This window comes from Myxine glutinosa, chromosome 8, assembly GCF_964187855.1.
Source record: "Myxine glutinosa chromosome 8, kmMyxGlut1.1, whole genome shotgun sequence".
Classification (NCBI taxonomy): domain Eukaryota; kingdom Metazoa; phylum Chordata; class Myxini; order Myxiniformes; family Myxinidae; genus Myxine; species Myxine glutinosa.
Window position 1 is genome coordinate 14,176,434 of NC_136268.1, and position 18,039 is coordinate 14,194,472.

General features: G+C 43.3%; 1 protein-coding gene across 1 annotated transcript in view; it reads right to left on the minus strand.

Annotated features, from left to right (window-relative positions):
- Positions 1-10,358: 10,358 nt before the first annotated feature.
- Positions 10,359-18,039, minus strand: part of LOC137432196 (xanthine dehydrogenase/oxidase) — a 296,924-nt gene continuing 289,243 nt past the window's right edge. Inside the window, exons 33-34 of the mRNA XM_078782822.1 lie at positions 12,747-12,914; positions 10,359-10,570 (exon numbers count right to left, since the gene is read on the minus strand). Coding sequence (XP_078638948.1) covers positions 10,520-10,570; positions 12,747-12,914 — 219 coding nt within the window. The 3' untranslated portion in view covers positions 10,359-10,519. The remainder of the gene's footprint in view (positions 10,571-12,746; positions 12,915-18,039) is intronic.

Consider the following 18,039-nt stretch of genomic DNA (forward strand, 5'->3'; position numbering starts at 1 on the left):
TACACCGCCCTTGAGGCTTGGTTTGCAAGCCACCGTCTACAATTCCAATAGAAGCAATGTAATAATTACTCTTCTTTTGGGTCTTTTTGGGCCCTCTGGGTCATTTGGGCATTTTGGGTACTCGGGTGTTTTGGGTCTTCTGGGCCTCCGGGTGTTCAGGGTCCTTGATGTATTTTGGGTTTTCGGGGTCGTTTAGGTCTTCAGGGTTACTTCTGGGTAATACAAATTAAAATCAACGATCTTAATCGATGCTCAGATCAATCGGCTGAAAAATGATGATTTTTCAGATGAAAATTGATGATTTTGGAGGTTTGACCTTGAGTTGACCTTTGACCTTAAAAATAGTTGGTTTCCCATTTCAGAGATGCACTATGCCATTGCTGTTTAATTCACAAGTTAATCGGATGAAAATTGCCGATTTTTCACATGACAATTAATTGACAAATGACAAATGACACATGACACATGAATCACATGACAAATTAATCATTTTAGAAGTTTGACCTTTGACCTTAAAAATAGTTGTTTCCCCAATTAATTGACTCAATATGCAAATGCTGTTCAACTTTCAAGTCAATCGGAAGTGGAAATGACGATTTTACACATTTGACCTCAAGATGCCCTTTGACCTCAAAATCAATAGGCTCCTCAGTTGAGACTTCCCAAAGTTTTTCTTATTATTCTTCTTCCACCATATTTGGCACCTCCGAAAACTTCATAATTAATGTTCTCAGCAACCGCTGGTCGGATTGACAGGAAATTTTCACCAAATGATCGTCTCGGCTCCTATAATTTTTAATGCTAATTATGACGTCATAGGTCACGTGGTATGGGCGCCATCTTGTAAAACACATTCAACTTTGCCCCTCTATCTCCAAAACGGCTCAATGGAGAAATTTGAGGAATGGCTCATTCTAAAGAACTCTTCAATGGGAACAAAAGACATGTGTATCGAGTATATAAAAAATGCTAACGTTAAGAGGTTAGAATTCGTCAAACAAATTTTTTTCTCTGCCGAAAACGAGATTTTTTTCCAGATGCTTAGTTAAAAAAAACTCAGTATGCAAAAAAATTTCGAAGTCATATGTCACATGGTTCGGCCGCCATCTTGTTTTACGTGAAAACCACGAAAACCCATTTTTCTCCGCAACGCCTGAACGGATCGAGCCCAATCTTAGCATGCATATTCGGATACCCATGACAAACCGAGCACGACATCATCCGACACATGGTTTCAGAGTTATGATGTTTTTAAGCACAAACTAGAAATGGTATCACCTCCATAATTTGTGAAGATATCGAGTGGAAACTTTACACAAATGTTCCTCATGTGGGGATGTTTCAATGTTACTTGAGACGTTTTGATAAGTCACATGGTTTGGCCGCAAAAAAAAATGGAAGGTAAATTTTAAAAAGCTTCCAACTCTTGAACCACTGTATTGATCGAGCTGAATCTTTAATGCCATGTCGCTCTCATTAAGCGGAACAAGTGTGCAAAATTTCAAAATGATTGGATGTACGGTCTCGAAGCTATGTCTTTATTGTTGAAAGAAGAAGAAACGCACCATTTTGTCCTTCCAGGCCATGATCACGATCACACGACCTCTCGCGGTTATTTTAACCTCAAATAAAATTATAATTGAAGATTTGTCAACAGCTGAGGTATATTAACAAACGAATAAAACAGATTTGGTCAAATTCTGACTTTTTTTAACTCGATCGCATTTGACAAAGAGTTGGGAAATAAAGAAGAAGAAGCCTCGTTTGGCTTCTCAGATAAAATAAATAATTGTGTCTGCAATTTCAGGTTTATCTGCTTTTAAAAATCGCTTTTTCTGCAGGCATTGGACGGATTGACATGAAACTTTCACCACAGGTGCGCCACAGGATGTGTTTGCATGTGTGTGTGTGTGTGTGTGTGTGTGTGTGTGTGTGTGTGTGTGTGTGTGTGTGTGTATGTGTGGATGTGTGGATGTGTGGATGTACATGTGTGTGGATGTCTGTGTGTGTGTGGATGTCTATGTGTGTGTGGATGTCTATGTGTGTGTGGATGTCTGTGTGTGTGTGGGGGTATGGGGGGTGGGGGGGGGGGGAGGTGGTAGGGGGAATGTGTGTGTGTGTGGGGATGTGTGTGCATGTGTGTGTGTGGGGATGTGTGTGCATGTGTGTGTGTGTGTGTGTGTGTGTGTGTGTGTGTGTGTGCAGGTGTGTGTGAGGGGATGTGTGTGGAGATGTCTTGGGGGGTGGGGGGGCGGGGAGGGGATGTGCGTTTGTGTGGATATGTGTGTGCGTATGGGGGAGGGGTGTGGGGGTGTTTGTGTGTGTGTGTGGATATATATGTGTGTGTGTGTGTGTGTGTGTGTGTGTGTGTGTTGGGGGTGGGGTGTGTTTGTGGGGGTGGGGTGTGTTTGTGTGTGTGTGTGTAAGGGGGGATGTGTGTGTGTGTGGGGAGGTGAGGGATGTGTGTGTGTGGAGGGGGGGGGGGGTTGGTGTGTGTGTGTGTGGAGGGGTGTGCGTGTGGGGGGGAGGGGTGTGTGTGTGTATGTGGGTGGGGGTAGGGAGGATGTGTGTGTGTGTGTGTGTGTGTGTGTATATGTGTGTGTGTGTGTGTGTGTGTGTGTGTGTGTGTGTGTGTGTGTGTGTGTGTGTGTGTCGGGGTTGTATCCAAGGGGGTTGTGTCAAAGCATGTCCAATGAAAGTGGGGTTGTATCAAAAGTGGGGTTGTATCAAAAGTGGGGTTGTATCAAAAGTGGGTGCGAGTAAACCGGTCATCACTGCCAGCAGTTTTAAAGTGGCAGTTCTAGTTAATATTATATTTAATAATAATAATTAATAATTAATAAGAATTATAATTTAATATAATATTAATATTTAATCATAATATAATAAATATAATATAAAGAGTCAATACCTCAAGAAGTACCAAGACATCAATTACTCAATTCGTATAAAAATAAAGGAAACCTCAATTTATCGACAATCATCGAGGTATCTCTTTATTAGCTGTTGCAGGTATTTTTAGCGAGAATTTTGTGAAACCATCTTGTGCAGTATATGGAGGAGAATGGTCTCCGTCCAGAGAATGGTCTCTCTCCATCCAGAGAATTGTCTCCGTCCAGAGAATGCTCTCCGTCCAGAGAATGGTCTCCGTCCAGAGAATGGTCTCCGTCCAGAGAATGGTCTCCGTCCAGAGAATGGTCTCCGTCCAGAGAATGGTCTCCGTCCAGAGAATGGTCTCCGTCCAGAGAATGGTCTCCGTCCAGAGAATGGTCTCCGTCCAGGGAATGGTCTCCGTCCAGAAAATGGTCTCCGTCCAGAGAATGGTCTCCACCCAGAGAATGGTCTCCACCCAGAGAATGGTCTCCATCCAGAGAATGGTCTCCATCCAGAGAATGGTCTCCACCCAGAGAATGGTCTCCATCCAGAGAATGGTCTCCACCCAGAGAATGGTCTCCATCCAGAGAATGGTCTCCACCCAGAGAATGGTCTCCACCCAGAGAATGGTCTCCGTCCAGAGAATGGTCTCCGTCCAGAGAATGGTCTCCGTCCAGAGAATGGTCTCCGCCCAGAGAATGGTCTCCGTCCAGAGAATGGTCTCCGCCCAGAGAATGGTCTCCACCCAGAGAATGGTCTCCATCCAGAGAATGGTCTCCATCCAGAGAATGGTCTCCATCCAGAGAATGGTCTCCACCCAGAGAATGGTCTCCATCCAGAGAATGGTCTCCACCCAGAGAATGGTCTCCATCCAGAGAATGGTCTCCACCCAGAGAATGGTCTCCACCCAGAGAATGGTCTCCGTCCAGAGAATGGTCTCCGTCCAGAGAATGGTCTCCGTCCAGAGAATGGTCTCCGCCCAGAGAATGGTCTCCGTCCAGAGAATGGTCTCCGCCCAGAGAATGGTCTCCGCCCAGAGAATGGTCTCCATCCAGAGAATGGTCTCCATCCAGAGAATGGTCTCCGTCCAGAGAGCCAATGTGGCTTCAGCAAGTATCGCGGTACAAATGACATGGTGTTTGCTCCTGACGGCTCCATGAAAATGAATGTCTAAATTTGTCTGTCCAGAGAAGTTTATCAACATGGTCAGGTAATTACACGATGGTGTGCTTGCTTATGTTCAAAAAATGGGAAAGATTCGAATATCATTTCAATCACAACAGGTGTAAAGCAAGGTGTGTTTTGGCTCGCATCCTTTTTATTATGAATTCTACTGCTATGCTCTTTGATGTCCATCACAATCACAATGGTATTTCTATGAATGATCTTACTGCTGGTGGATTCTTTTAACTGGCCGAGATTCCAGAACAAAACAAACGATACAAAGACAATCGTTTATTGTTTGCAGATGAGTGTGGACCAAATGATATTTCACATCAGAATTCACAGCAAAGCAAAGTTTTTCCTCAAAATCTGAAAAGTTTGGAGTCGTAATCAACTGGACTCAGGAGAAGCAGAAATACCATCTGGCCAAACACAAAACTCAACTTTCAAACTCGTCTCCCTCCTCGAAAACATGGTGGCACATTCTCAGGTTTGCTCTAATGTATGCTCCCCCTCCATCCCTCCCTCACTTCAAATGGGACCACAGCTCACTGACTCCCCCTCCATCCCTCCCTCACTTCAAATGGGACCACAGCTCACTGACTCCCCCTCCATCCCTTTCCTCACTTCAAATGGCACCACGGCTCACTGACTCCCCCTCCATCCCTCCCTCACTTCAAATGGCACCACAGCTCACTGTCTCCCCCTCTATCCCTTTCCTCACTTCAAATGGTACCACAGCTCACTGACTCCCCCTCCATCCCTTTCCTCACTTCAAATGGTACCACAGCTCAATGACTCTTCCTCCATCCCTACCTCACTTCAAATGGTACCACAGCTCACTGACTCCCCCTCCATCCCTCACTTCAAATGGTACCACAGCTCACTGACTCCCCCTCCATCACTTCAAATGGGACCACAGTTCACTGAATCCCCCTCCATCCCTTTCCTCACTTCAAATGGTACCATGGCTCACCGACTCCCCCTCCATCCCTCCCTCACTTCAAATGGTACCACAGTTCACTGACTCCCCCTCCATCCCTTTCCTCACTTCAAATGGTACCACAGTTCACTGACTCCCCCTCCATCACTTCAAATAGTACCACAGCTCACTGACGCTCCCTCTCCATCCCTTTCCTCACTTCAAATGGTACCACAGCTCACTAACTCCCCCTCTATCCCTTTCCTCACTTCAAATGATACCACAGCTCACTGACTCCCCCTCCATCCCTTTCCTCACTTCAAATGGTACCACAGCTCACTGACTCACCCTCCATCCCTTTCCTCACTTCAAATGATACCACAGCTCACTGACTCCCCCTCCATCCCTTTCCTCACTTCAAATGGTACCACAGCTCACTAACTCCCCCCTCTATCCCTTTCCTCACTTCAAATGATACCACAGCTCACTGACTCCCCCTCCATCCCTTTCCTCACTTCAAATGATACCACAGCTCACTGACTCCCCCTCCATCCCTTTCCTCACTTCAAATGATACCACAGCTCACTGACTCCCCCTCCATCCCTTTCCTCACTTCAAATGATACCACAGCTCACTGACTCCCCCTCCATCCCTTTCCTCACTTCAAATGGTACCACAGCTCACTGACGCTCCCTCTCCATCCCTTTCCTGACTTAAAATGGTACCACAGCTCACTAACTCCCCCTCTATCCCTTTCCTCACTTCAAATGATACCACAGCTCACTGACTCCCCCTCCATCCCTTTCCTCACTTCAAATGGTACCACAGCTCACTGACTCACCCTCCATCCCTTTCATCACTTCAAATGATACCACAGCTCACTGACTCCCCCTCCATCCCTTTCCTCACTTCAAATGGTACCACAGCTCACTGACTCCCCCTCCATCCCTTTCCTCACTTCAAATGGTACCACAGCTCAATGACTCTGCAAGCTCCCCCTCCATCCCTCCCTCACTTCAAATGGTACCACAGCTCACTGACGCTCCCTCTCCATCCCTTTCCTCACTTCAAATGGTACCACAGCTCACTAACTCCCCCTCTATCCCTTTCCTCACTTCAAATGATACCAGAGCTCACTAACTCCCCCTCCATTCCTTTCCTCACTTAAAATGGTACCACAGCACACTGACTCACCCTCCACCCCTTTCCTCACTTCAAATGATACCACAGCTCACTGACTCCCCCTCCATCCCTTTCCTCACTTCAAATGGTACCACAGCTCACTAACTCCCCCTCTATCCCTTTCCTCACTTCAAATGATACCACAGCTCACTGACTCCCCCTCCATCCCTTTCCTCACTTCAAATGGTACCACAGCTCACTGACTCCCCCTCCATCCCTTTCCTCACTTCAAATGATACCACAGCTCACTGACTCCCCCTCCATCCCTTTCCTCACTTCAAATGGTACCATAGCTCACTGACTCACCCTCCATCCCTTTCCTCACTTCAAATGATACCACAGCTCACTGACTCCCCCTCCATCCCTTTCCTCACTTCAAATGATACCACAGCTCACTGAGTCCCCCTCCATCCCTTTCCTCACTTCAAATGGTACCACAGCTCACTGACACTCCCTCTCCTCACTTCAAATGGTACCACAGCTCACTAACTCCCCTCTATCCCTTTCCTCACTTCAAATGATACCACAGCTCACTGACTCCCCCTCCATCCCTTTCCTCACTTCAAATGATACCACAGCTCACTGACTCCCCCTCCATCCCTTTCCTCACTTCAAATGATACCACAGCTCACTGACTCCCCCTCCATCCCTTTCCTCACTTCAAATGGTACCACAGCTCACTAACTCCCCCTCTATCCCTTTCCTCACTTCAAATGATACCACAGCTCACTGACTCCCCCTCCATCCCTTTCCTCACTTCAAATGGTACCACAGCTCACTGACTCCCCCTCCATCCCTTTCCTCACTTCAAATGATACCACAGCTCACTGACTCCCCCTCCATCCCTTTCCTCACTTCAAATGGTACCACAGCTCACTGACGCTCCCTCTCCATCCATTTCCTCACTTCAAATGGTACCACAGCTCACTAACTCCCCCTCTATCCCTTTCCTCACTTCAAATGATACCACAGCTCACTGACTCCCCCTCCATCCCATTCCTCACTTCAAATGGTACCACAGCTCACTGATTCACCCTCCACCCTTTCCTCACTTCAAATGATACCACAGCTCACTGACTCCCCCCCCACCCCTTTCCTCACTTCAAATGGTACCACAGCTCACTAACTCCCCCTTTATCCCTTTCCTCACTTCAAATGGTACCACAGCTCACTGACTCTGCAAGCTCCCCCTCTATCCCTTTCCTCACTTCAAATGGTACCACAGCTCAATGACTCTGCAAGCTCCCCCTCCATCCCTTTCCTCACTTCAAATGGTACCACAGCTCACTGACTCACCCTCCATCCCTTTCCTCACTTCAAATGATACCACAGCTCACTGACTCCCCCTCCATCCCTTTCCTCACTTCAAATGGTACCACAGCTCACTGACTCACCCTCCATCCCTTTCCTCACTTCAAATGGTACCACAGCTCACTGACTCCCCCTCCAGCCCTTTCCTCACTTCAAATGGTACCACAGCTCACTGACTCCCCCTCCATCCCTTTCCTCACTTCAAATGGTACCAGAGCTCACTGACTCCCCCTCCATCCCTTTCCTCACTTCAAATGGTACCACAGCTCACTGACTCACCCTCCATCCCTTTCCTCACTTCAAATGGTACCACAGCTCACTGACTCCCCCTCCAGCCCTTTCCTCACTTCAAATGGTACCACAGCTCACTGACTCCCCCTCCATCCCTTTCCTCACTTCAAATGGTACCAGAGCTCACTGACTCCCCCTCCATCCCTTTCCTCACTTCAAATGGTACCACAGCTCACTGACTCACCCTCCATCCCTTTCCTCACTTCAAATGGTACCACAGCTCACTGACTCTCTCTGCTCGTGAGAAGGCCGAATACCTCAATTCTGTTTTGCTTTCAAAGACTGTGTGCCAAACCCCAAGGTATCAGTACCCAACCTACTCAGTCGCACCCAACTGCTCCTGGACTCTGTTTCTCTTTCACCTGAGAATATGGAGAAGTTTATTTTCTGGGAACCCTCGACTCTAATTCTGAAACAGCCCAGACGACATCAGAGAATGTGTCCTCAATATCTGCTCTGCTGCGGTTGCACTTCCGCCTTCTGGTCGGTTCGCCCTGTCATTCCTGGAGGTCATCTTAAATCTCCTTGGAAGTCATCAAACATCACAGGGGTAAGCTGGGAGGGTGTGCTGTGTGGGTGGGGTTGAGGGGCGTCACGAGTGGCAAGGTGGGATGGGGTGGTGCGAGGGGGAACCTGTGAGGGGATGGGGGCGAGGAGGAAGATGTGAGATGGCTGGGTGAGGGGAGGGGATTGGAGAAGGTGAGGAGAGGAGGATGGTAGCGTGTAGGGTGAGAGGAAGCAGAAATGAGGCACATGAGGTTGAGGGACACTGAGAAAGGGAGGGTTTGGGAGGGCGTGCAGGAAAGGACTAGGTAGGCAGAACATATTGGCATATGAGGGCATATTGGCATATGACATGAGGCATATTGGCATATTACATGAGGCATATGAGGGCATATTGGCATGAGGCATATGATATGAGGTATGTGAGGGCATATTGGCACATGAGGGCATATTGGCATATGACATGAGGCATGTGAGGGAATATTGGCATATGACATGAGGCATATGAGGGCATATGACATGAGGCATATGAGGGCATATTGGCATACGAGGGCATATTGGCATATGACCTGAGGCATATGAGGGCATATTGGCACATGAGGGCATATTGGCACATGAGGGCATATTGGCATACGAGGGCATATTGGCATATGACCTGAGGCATATGAGGGCATATTGGCACATGAGGGCATATTGGCATATGAGGGCATATTGGCATGAGGCATATGGCATATGATATGAGGTATGTGAGGGCATATTGGCACATGAGGGCATATTGGCACATGAGGGCATATTGGCATATGACATGAGGCATATGAGGGCATATTGGCATATGATATGAGGAATATGAGATGAGGCATAGGGCATATGACATGAGGCATATGAGGGCATATTGGCATACGAGGGCATATTGGCATATGACATGAGGCATATGAGGACATATGACATGAGGCATATGAGGGCATATTGGCATACGAGGGCATATTGGCATATGACATGAGGCATATGAGGGCATATGACATGAGGCATATGAGGGCATATTGGCATACGAGGGCATATTGGCATATGACCTGAGGCATATGAGGACATATTGGCATATGACATGAGGCATATGAAGGCATATGACATGAGGCATACGAGGGAATATGACGCAAAGGGTGTTGGTGTTGAATGTCGAGTATATGCATGCTCTGCAAACCGGACTTCTCATGATCCCCAAATTAGATCCACAGAGACAGACATCACCGGAGCAGTGGAACGAGAGTTGTTGAAGGCAGGGAGGAAAGTTGTGGGGATGGTCGATGGACCGAGCGTTTAACATGTTAAAATATTATAAAAAGCTTTCATAGTAAGAAGCAAATTAATTCAATTTGGAGAATGAGGAGGATTCTTTAATTGGGAGGTATTTTGAGAGGAAGAGAAAAAGAATGAATAAATGAAGGAAATAACAGGCAGAATGAGCTCATTTTATTTGAAGTGAAAAAAAAAGTTTTTTTTGAAGCGAGGAGGGGGAGATGAGATACGTAAGTTTGAAGAACGTGATAGGAGAACACTTCAGATAAAGAAAGTGGACTGAAGCAGAGACAGAATTGGCACATCCACTAGCGAAGGCCTTGACGAGTATGTCAGTCATTTAAACACAGAATGATGAAACTCCAACAACAATGCAGGGCAAAACGATCACAGAGAGACAGGATAGATCTGGTCAAGAAAAACTAGCTTTGATGAACTGATAGGAAGCCAACGTCCAAGGAGCTCACACCTGGAAGGCCGGACAGAGACCCCGGAAGTCACCTTCCATGCATAGTAATTTTTATTTCATTTGTTTAATTTCTAGTTTTTCCATTCCTCTTCTTGCCAAGCTTGAGCTTGTATCCAGTTTGTTCACTGCCCAAACATCCTCCTCCATTTCCTGTTGTTGTAATCCTTCCCCATGCCCATTCTGCCTCCAAGTGTCCCTCTGTTGTGTCCGTCTACCTTACTGTTGATGTGTTTCCCCCTTGTCGACTATTTCTTGGTTTGTTATGTTCTGGCCAGTTCTGTATTCCAGCTCTTCCATGAGCCTTGACTTTGTATACCAAAGAAAACAATTGCTTTAAGAACTATTCCATTAGAGGCAAAATCACAACAACATTTACTGCATAATTATTGGTGGAACAGTGATTGCAGCAAAAGTTAATCGATCCACAGTTAAAATCTATTGTTCAATGAAGATTGTTGGGGTCCTCATTCGGTCGTGAACATGATGAGGCGACCCTGAGACGGTGGCATTCAAACCCGCACAGACCACGGAGTGAAGCTTTCAGGATTTGGTTCCAGAATCTGGAAAAAAAACCCCAAAAACAGAAAAGGGACTCAAAACAAGGTTAATTGTCATATTTTATGTCTTTTCTCAAGTTTGCTGAAGACATCTTTCAAAATTGTTGAAATAAAGCAATCTCCCTTTTACTCACAATTCCTTTTGATATCTCTGCTCACCAAGTCCTTCCTCAATTTGTTAGTGAAAGCCTCTAACTAAGTTATTCATCACTACGAGTTCCTCCTCAATGAGAGTTCCTCTTCAAATTCCTCCTCAATGAGTGTTCACCATGAAGTCCCTCCTTCAAGTGGGGGCCGCCACCAATCACCTTATGGGCTTCAGAATGACTGGTCTCATGATTTGACCGACAGAACGAGAGGCTATAATAGGTGCCAATTTCCCAAAAACTCTGAGGCATATACCCCATAATATGGCGGTGTTATCTCTTTGGCACACGCGGGGGAGGGATACCGAGGTCCTTACCTGCACGGACGGACATGACGGGGGGTTTTCCGAACCCACGAACAAATAACGTACAAGACAGGCACGACAAAAAAATGCAATAAATAATGAATTTAATGAAAATAATGCTCGCAATAAAAATGACTGCACGGTAAACTAAAATTCCTCAATGAGGGACCCTCCATATGGACTCATATACAGACACAGGGAGAAAGAAAATAAAAGATAATGGTGTGGTGAGGTGGCTGATACTCAGCCTGTTCCAACGAGGACAAGCGCGGATGGTCCCCAAGTCTCCGCGAGGGAGTGCACAAGATGGCACGAATCGCCACATGGCACCATCCGATGGTTCCATGCTCCAGAAAGCTCCCCTCGCGATACAGACTCCATCCCGAACCGCTCTTGTCCAGCCTTTTCTTTCACAAGTGCACTCGAGTGCACACGAGCCAGGAAAATGCAACCGCCAGAGGGAGAGCAATATGCGACCGTCCGCCAAGCAGCCAGCACCAGAGAGAGAGAAAATTGCAGGACGTTCGCTTTTTCTTCTTCCGTTCTCGAAGGTTCCCTCTGACGTCACACTTGCTCCAATCACCATGCACAATTCAATCACCCCATCGCTCCTCAACCAATACTCATTCGCGGCGTGACCTCATGGCCATTCTTGATGCCCATCGAGAACGTTCGGCTGGGCAGATCACCCCATCGCTACACACCACCCCCTCGCTACACAATCGGGGTACACACAGGGAGTCGTAATGTCTGGGTACTGTCGGCGATTATGGTGGTTGTAATTATGTGCCGATTGCATGACTGGCCGAGTGAGTGTTATACGAACAAAGGGAAAAATCACAGGGGCAATTACACACTGGGGATTATTCTTAATCCCTACCTAATTAGCATAGCCCCACCCCTTGTATGGAGACACACAAATGCTTCCACGGACATTCGGCCTACCGGGTTCCCTACTTAGTTACATGAAATTGGGCTTCTTCTTCTTTGCATCATTGGAGTATTCTAAACCTACACAATTTTATCTGGACTAAGGTATTTCGTTACCTACCCCCACACACGTAACAATATTCAACTCATGCTTTCACATTGAATAACTAGAACAGCACTCGGTAGAGAGCATACCTCCTCCAGGCTGAACAGTTTGTTTTGTATCCCAATGATAGGCCGGATCTGGATTCGGACCTGAATCAAAATCCAATCGGCTTGTTCTCGTCACCTAACCAACATCTAGTTTGGTCATGATCTCGTCCATAACTTTTAAAAATATCATGTTATATATTGCTTTTCGCCCGATCCCTCAATAGTGAAGAATCACTTAAAGATTCAATAATTCTTGCATCCGAATCCATATTCAGATCTTCACCAAAATCGAATCGATTAGTCCTTGTCACACACGCAACCTCTCCACCAGGTTTCGTCCAAATCCGTCCACAACTTTTTGAGATATTGTGCTATGTATCGGTTTTGGCTCTATCTCCAGATGGTGAAGAATCACTTTAAAAAATTCTAGTAGTCGGATCCGAATCCGAATCTTCACCAAAATCTAATCATTTCGTCCTAATCGCATACACTACACCTCTGCCAAATTTTGGCTGAATCTGTCAACAAATTTTTGAGATATCCTGTTCACAGACAGACAGACAAACAGACAGACAGAGGTGAAAACATAACCTCCATCCACCTTTGGTGGTGGAGGTAATAAAAAGTATTTAATTTTTTGTTTACTTTGTCTGTGATGTTGTCCTGACAAGCTAACCGAACTCGTTCCACTGTTGCTGGGCTGTCCAGCCGGAATTGACGAGACTTCCCAGCATCCTCCCTAGCAGATAAAATTGCTGCTTTGACTGCGAAGAAGACAGAGGCAGCCAGGAAAAGTGGTGGCTCTCCAACACCCTGGGAGGAAAAAAAAACAAACAAACAAAAACTTTCAGTCAAAATTTAGTTAAAATATCAATCAAGTGAGTCATTCATTGTTCAAGCAATGAACAGACCAATTTTTCACGTTATGGTGACATAAAGTTATAGATGGAGTTGGAGAAGGAAGATGAGAATGCAAAAAGAACTGTGAGGAAAATATTTTTGTTGGCTACCATTGGGGATAATAAGTTAAAAACTAGAACTGCGAGCAGTGATGATAGGCTTCCAGGCAATATGGCTACCAAACCACGTGACTGATGATGTCATTGCTTTCCACATTGTCCACACGAGTACATAATCATATGTTTCAAGTTTCGCATCAATCGGTTCAGAAGTTTCAGAGAAATATGTAAAAAAATATTTTCCTTCAATCCAAAATGGCTGCCATACCAAGTGACTGATGACGTTTTATTGGAATCATTTTCAATAAATTTTCCTCATGGGTAATCGTTCATATCTTTAAAGTTTGGTATGGATCGGTTAAGTGGTTTTGAAGAGGGTTTTTAAAGTTATTAAAAAATTCCAAGATGGCCACCATAGCATATGACTAATGATGTCATAGTTTGCCAAAATAATTATTCATGGGTAGTCGATCATACATATGAAGTTTCAGATTGATCAGTCTGAGTTGATGGTTATAGATTTTCAAATATTTTTTCCTTAAATCCAAGATGGTCACCATATGTGACTGATGTCATAGTTCAGAACCATTTTTCCTCATGGGGAGTTGATCATATATATGAAGTTTTGCATTGATCCATTTCACAGTTTTGGAGAAAGATGTTGAAAGGTTTTTCTTAAATCCAAGCCACCATACCACACAACTGATGATGTCATAGTTTGCAAAAAAAAATTCCCCCATTCGTAGTCGATTATACATCTGAAGTATTGGATTGATCTGTTGAGCAGTTCTAGAGAAAAGATTATTTATTTTTTAGCTTAAATTCAAGATGGCGGCCAAACCACGTGACTGATGACATCATCATTTTCCATACTATTTCTACATAGTTGCCTTTTAGCCTGGAATTAAAATGCATAAAATCTGACTTTTCCACCTTTATTTACACATCGTAACCCACAACTTCCAAGTGAAAAACAAATTCTACAAATTTCAGAAAATTAATTAGAAAATAAAACAAGATTATCTTGGTTGGATAAGTGTCCACCCCCCTGTATAATAGCAATTATAAACAAGAAAGAGCAATCAGAGATTGCAGACCATCACCAGGACGTGTTGTTGGTGGTTTTTAAGGCTTTTGTGTTAAAACAAATATGGCGGCCGAACCACGTGAGCGATGACGTCATCATTATTTTTTTTCTCCACCAATTCATCCATAGATTATGCTCAAGAAATTTCATCTAATCGGATGAAGTTTTGTACTTGTCGATTTATACCGTCATAATAGAGGCACCTATGACATCATCATTAACATATGCTATTCCCCATGGAGAGTTCTTTACAATGAGCCATGACTCATTTTTTTCTATGAAGCGCTTTCGGAGATAAAGAGATGCAAAAGTTTTTGGTTTTTCCAAGATGGCGTCCGTATCATGTGACCTATGACGTCATAATTATCATTAAAAAATTATACAGGAGCTGTACCTATGGTCCAAATTTCCTGTCAATCAGACCAGCGGTTGCAGAGAAAATCATATTTATTCTGTGCGGACAAACAGACAGACAGACAAACAAATAGACAGACAAACAAACGGACTCAAATGCAATACCCTCTCCTCTGGTGAGGATAATTAGCTCAGGTGTAACCAATCACCTTCAAAATCACACACCAAGTTCATTGGCCTCCAGCTGTGTTAATGTGTAGTGATTCTGATTATTTCAGAATAAAATCACCTGATCCTGCAGGTTTCCTCTGCTGGGTCGTGCATTTCACAGCAAAGACTCAACCATGAGCTCCAAGGAGCTTTCAAAAGACCCCAGGGATAAAGTTGTGGAAAATACATAGATCAGCGGATGTGTATAAAAATATTTCAAAGTCCTTGGATATCCCATGGAGCACAGTGAAGACAATCATTAAGAAGTGGAAGACGTATGGTACCACAAAGACCCTGCCAAGACCAGGCCATCCCTCCAAACTGGATGACCAAGCAAGGAGGAGATTGATCGGAGAGGCCTGCAAGAGGCCAATGGCAACTTTGAAAGAGCTACAGGCCTTTATGGCAAAGAGTGGTCTCTGTGGGCATGTCACAACAATATCCCAAGCACTGAACAAGTCTGGCCTGTACGGTAGGGTGGCAAGAAGGAAGCCATTACTCAAAAAGCCCACCTTGAGTCCCTTTTGAGGTATGCGAAAAATCACTCCGGAGATTCTGAAGCCATGTGGCAAAAAGTTTAGTGGTCTGACGAAACCAAGATGGAATTTTTGGCCTAAATGCAAAATGTTATGTTTGACAAAAACCCAACACAGCACAGTAGTGTAATAATGTTGCTTCTGGGACACCTCCGTTTAACATGGGAAATCCCTATCTAATGTCATTTACCCCCTTGTCTTTTTCAAAAATCATAAACACCTCTATTTCTCCCACCCTCATCTTTATGAACCTTTTGTCTGTAGTACCTATCCTTAATGTTGTTCATTAGACCACTCAAACACTACAAATATTTGTTTTCTCTTATAGACCTATCATCCTTCTTCTACATATCATCTGGCAGATTAATCTTTGACCCATTCACTTCCATATTAATTCTTTCCCTCCCTCATTGACCCTAAACACCTCTATTTCTCTCACCCTGTTCTTTACGAACCTTCTAACCTTTTGACATGTTATCCTTATTCATTAGACCACTTAAACACCTGTGATCCTTCTGACCTTATGGACCTTTTAACCTTTTACTCTTAATATCATCTGGTGAATATAACCCACTCAAACAACGACCCTACAAATATTTGTTTATGCGTGGGAAATAATTTAATTCTCCTACAACTCTCCTCACCGTCTAATACATTAACAAAAAATATGTTTGAGTTTGGTTCTTTATTAAGATATTTTAACTGAGCTAAGATAAAATGGTAAACCTCCCTCAATGTTCTTGCTTGAGCGCCTCCAGTGCCACATACCATTTTTAAATTAAAGTATATATTTTCCTGACAACCATCAAAGTTTTCCGTCCACTCAAAAATATTTCCATCTTTTTTACCCAATTCACCGGTATTTAAATTAATTCTCTTATTTGTTTTGTGAACTTTTTTACCAGTTGCCTTTTCAATTATACCTATTTGATATTTTTCACATTCATTATGTTTTCCATTTATATACCAAGGTTGATTACACCTCCACTCTTTAGTCTGGTTGGTACTTGGTTCTATCATTTATATAATAGTAAAAAGGCGGCGGTAGCCCGTTAAAATCCCCAACCCCCCCCCCACCGCCTTTTTAACTTATCACTTATATATATCTTATCACTTATATATATCTTATCACTTATGTATATCTTATCACTTATATACTTATATAACCATAAGGGAGACTATCAATTCCATTTTCTAAAATAAACCTCTTATCATCAAAAGCCCCCAATGCTTTCTTATTTATCTCTTCTGAATATAATTGATGTTTATAACTTCTTATTCCATTAATCTTTCTAAACTCTTCTTTCTTTGTTGTTAAACAGTTATAATAATCCTTAAAGTTTATTGTTTCTTTAATAACATTTTTCTTTACACCTTTTAACTTCTTATCAGTCTTTTCAACGTTATTCACAATGTATTTATAAGCATAAGCCTTTGACCTCAATCCCACAAATTCACTCATAACATTTCCTCCTAATTCATCCTTGAACTTTCCAATCACCTTTTTATTTTTAGAAGAGAACAACTCACTCTCTGGACTGTAATTACTCGTGTCATAGATATTAATGTCTCTTTTCATGTCTGAATAAACATCGTTGGTATTAATTTTCAAAATAAAACTATCTGTATCCATATAAAGTAGATTAACATCATTTTGATATTTCTTCCTCAAGTTATTATAAAAGTAATCATACATTAATGACTTTGATAAATCAAGAATTGTTGTTCCAATATAAATAGGTTTGTTCATTTCAATACTCTCTTTAATCAAATGGATCGCACAAAAGTTCTCAGTAAAGACCTCAGCTCGAGTAAAACTCGGTCTATTAATTAATTTTGATGCTTGTTCCCAAGATGTTGATAGTCTGATATTTTGTCTTTTCCTCACATTCTCCATAGTCTTACCAAAGACCGCATTATTCATCAATTTATAAAAGTCTTTCTCAAAATCTGTTTTTGACTCTGTTCTTCTTTGTGTATTAAAATCAATGTACCCCTTTAACCAATGACTTTGATTGAACTTTAGAACCCTATGGATCTTCTCTACTCTTAGACCTTTTGATAAATATTGTCGCAAATTTCTTTGGTGTAGAACATAATTTTTCTTGTTATATAATGTAGTAAGTAATTTTTCTGTTGATTCACCTATATCAAACGATCGTTGATAATCACTCAACCATTCTTTCTTTGGACTTTCTTTCTCACAAGCAAATGGGAGATCTTTGTGTAGGTTATGGAGTTCCTCTGGATATTTTAAATCAATTTCAAAATAATAACCAACTTTTTCTTCATCCAATTCTTCTTGTGTAGAGATACATACATCTTGTAAAACGTTTTTGTAGTCTTTTTCCTTTACCCATCTAAGTTTTCCATAAGGAAGAGCCTGAGACATTGCCCAGCCATACAGGTTGTTCGCGTCATAGTACATCAAGTAAGAACTCTCTTTCGTTGGATCATAATTTGGAAGATATTTGTTATTTGCTTTTGCGTATCTACTCGAGCAGACTTGTGAAATTCCACCTCTTTTTGCCTTTTCAATCATAAAAAGCATATCAACATCGGTTATCAAATCCAAATCTTGTTTTGTCATTTTCAACATCGCACTCCAGGCCAATCCAGGTGCTGTGTAGTAGTGAGCAGGATCCAATCCATATCCAGTGCGACAAACAGATCTAAAGGCTTCAAATACATCGGCCAATAAAAGCACATCAGTTTTGAGATACAAATCGTGATACTCGCCAAGATTCTTGATGTTATATTTTTCCCAAACATTTTGTGCGTGTACATAATCT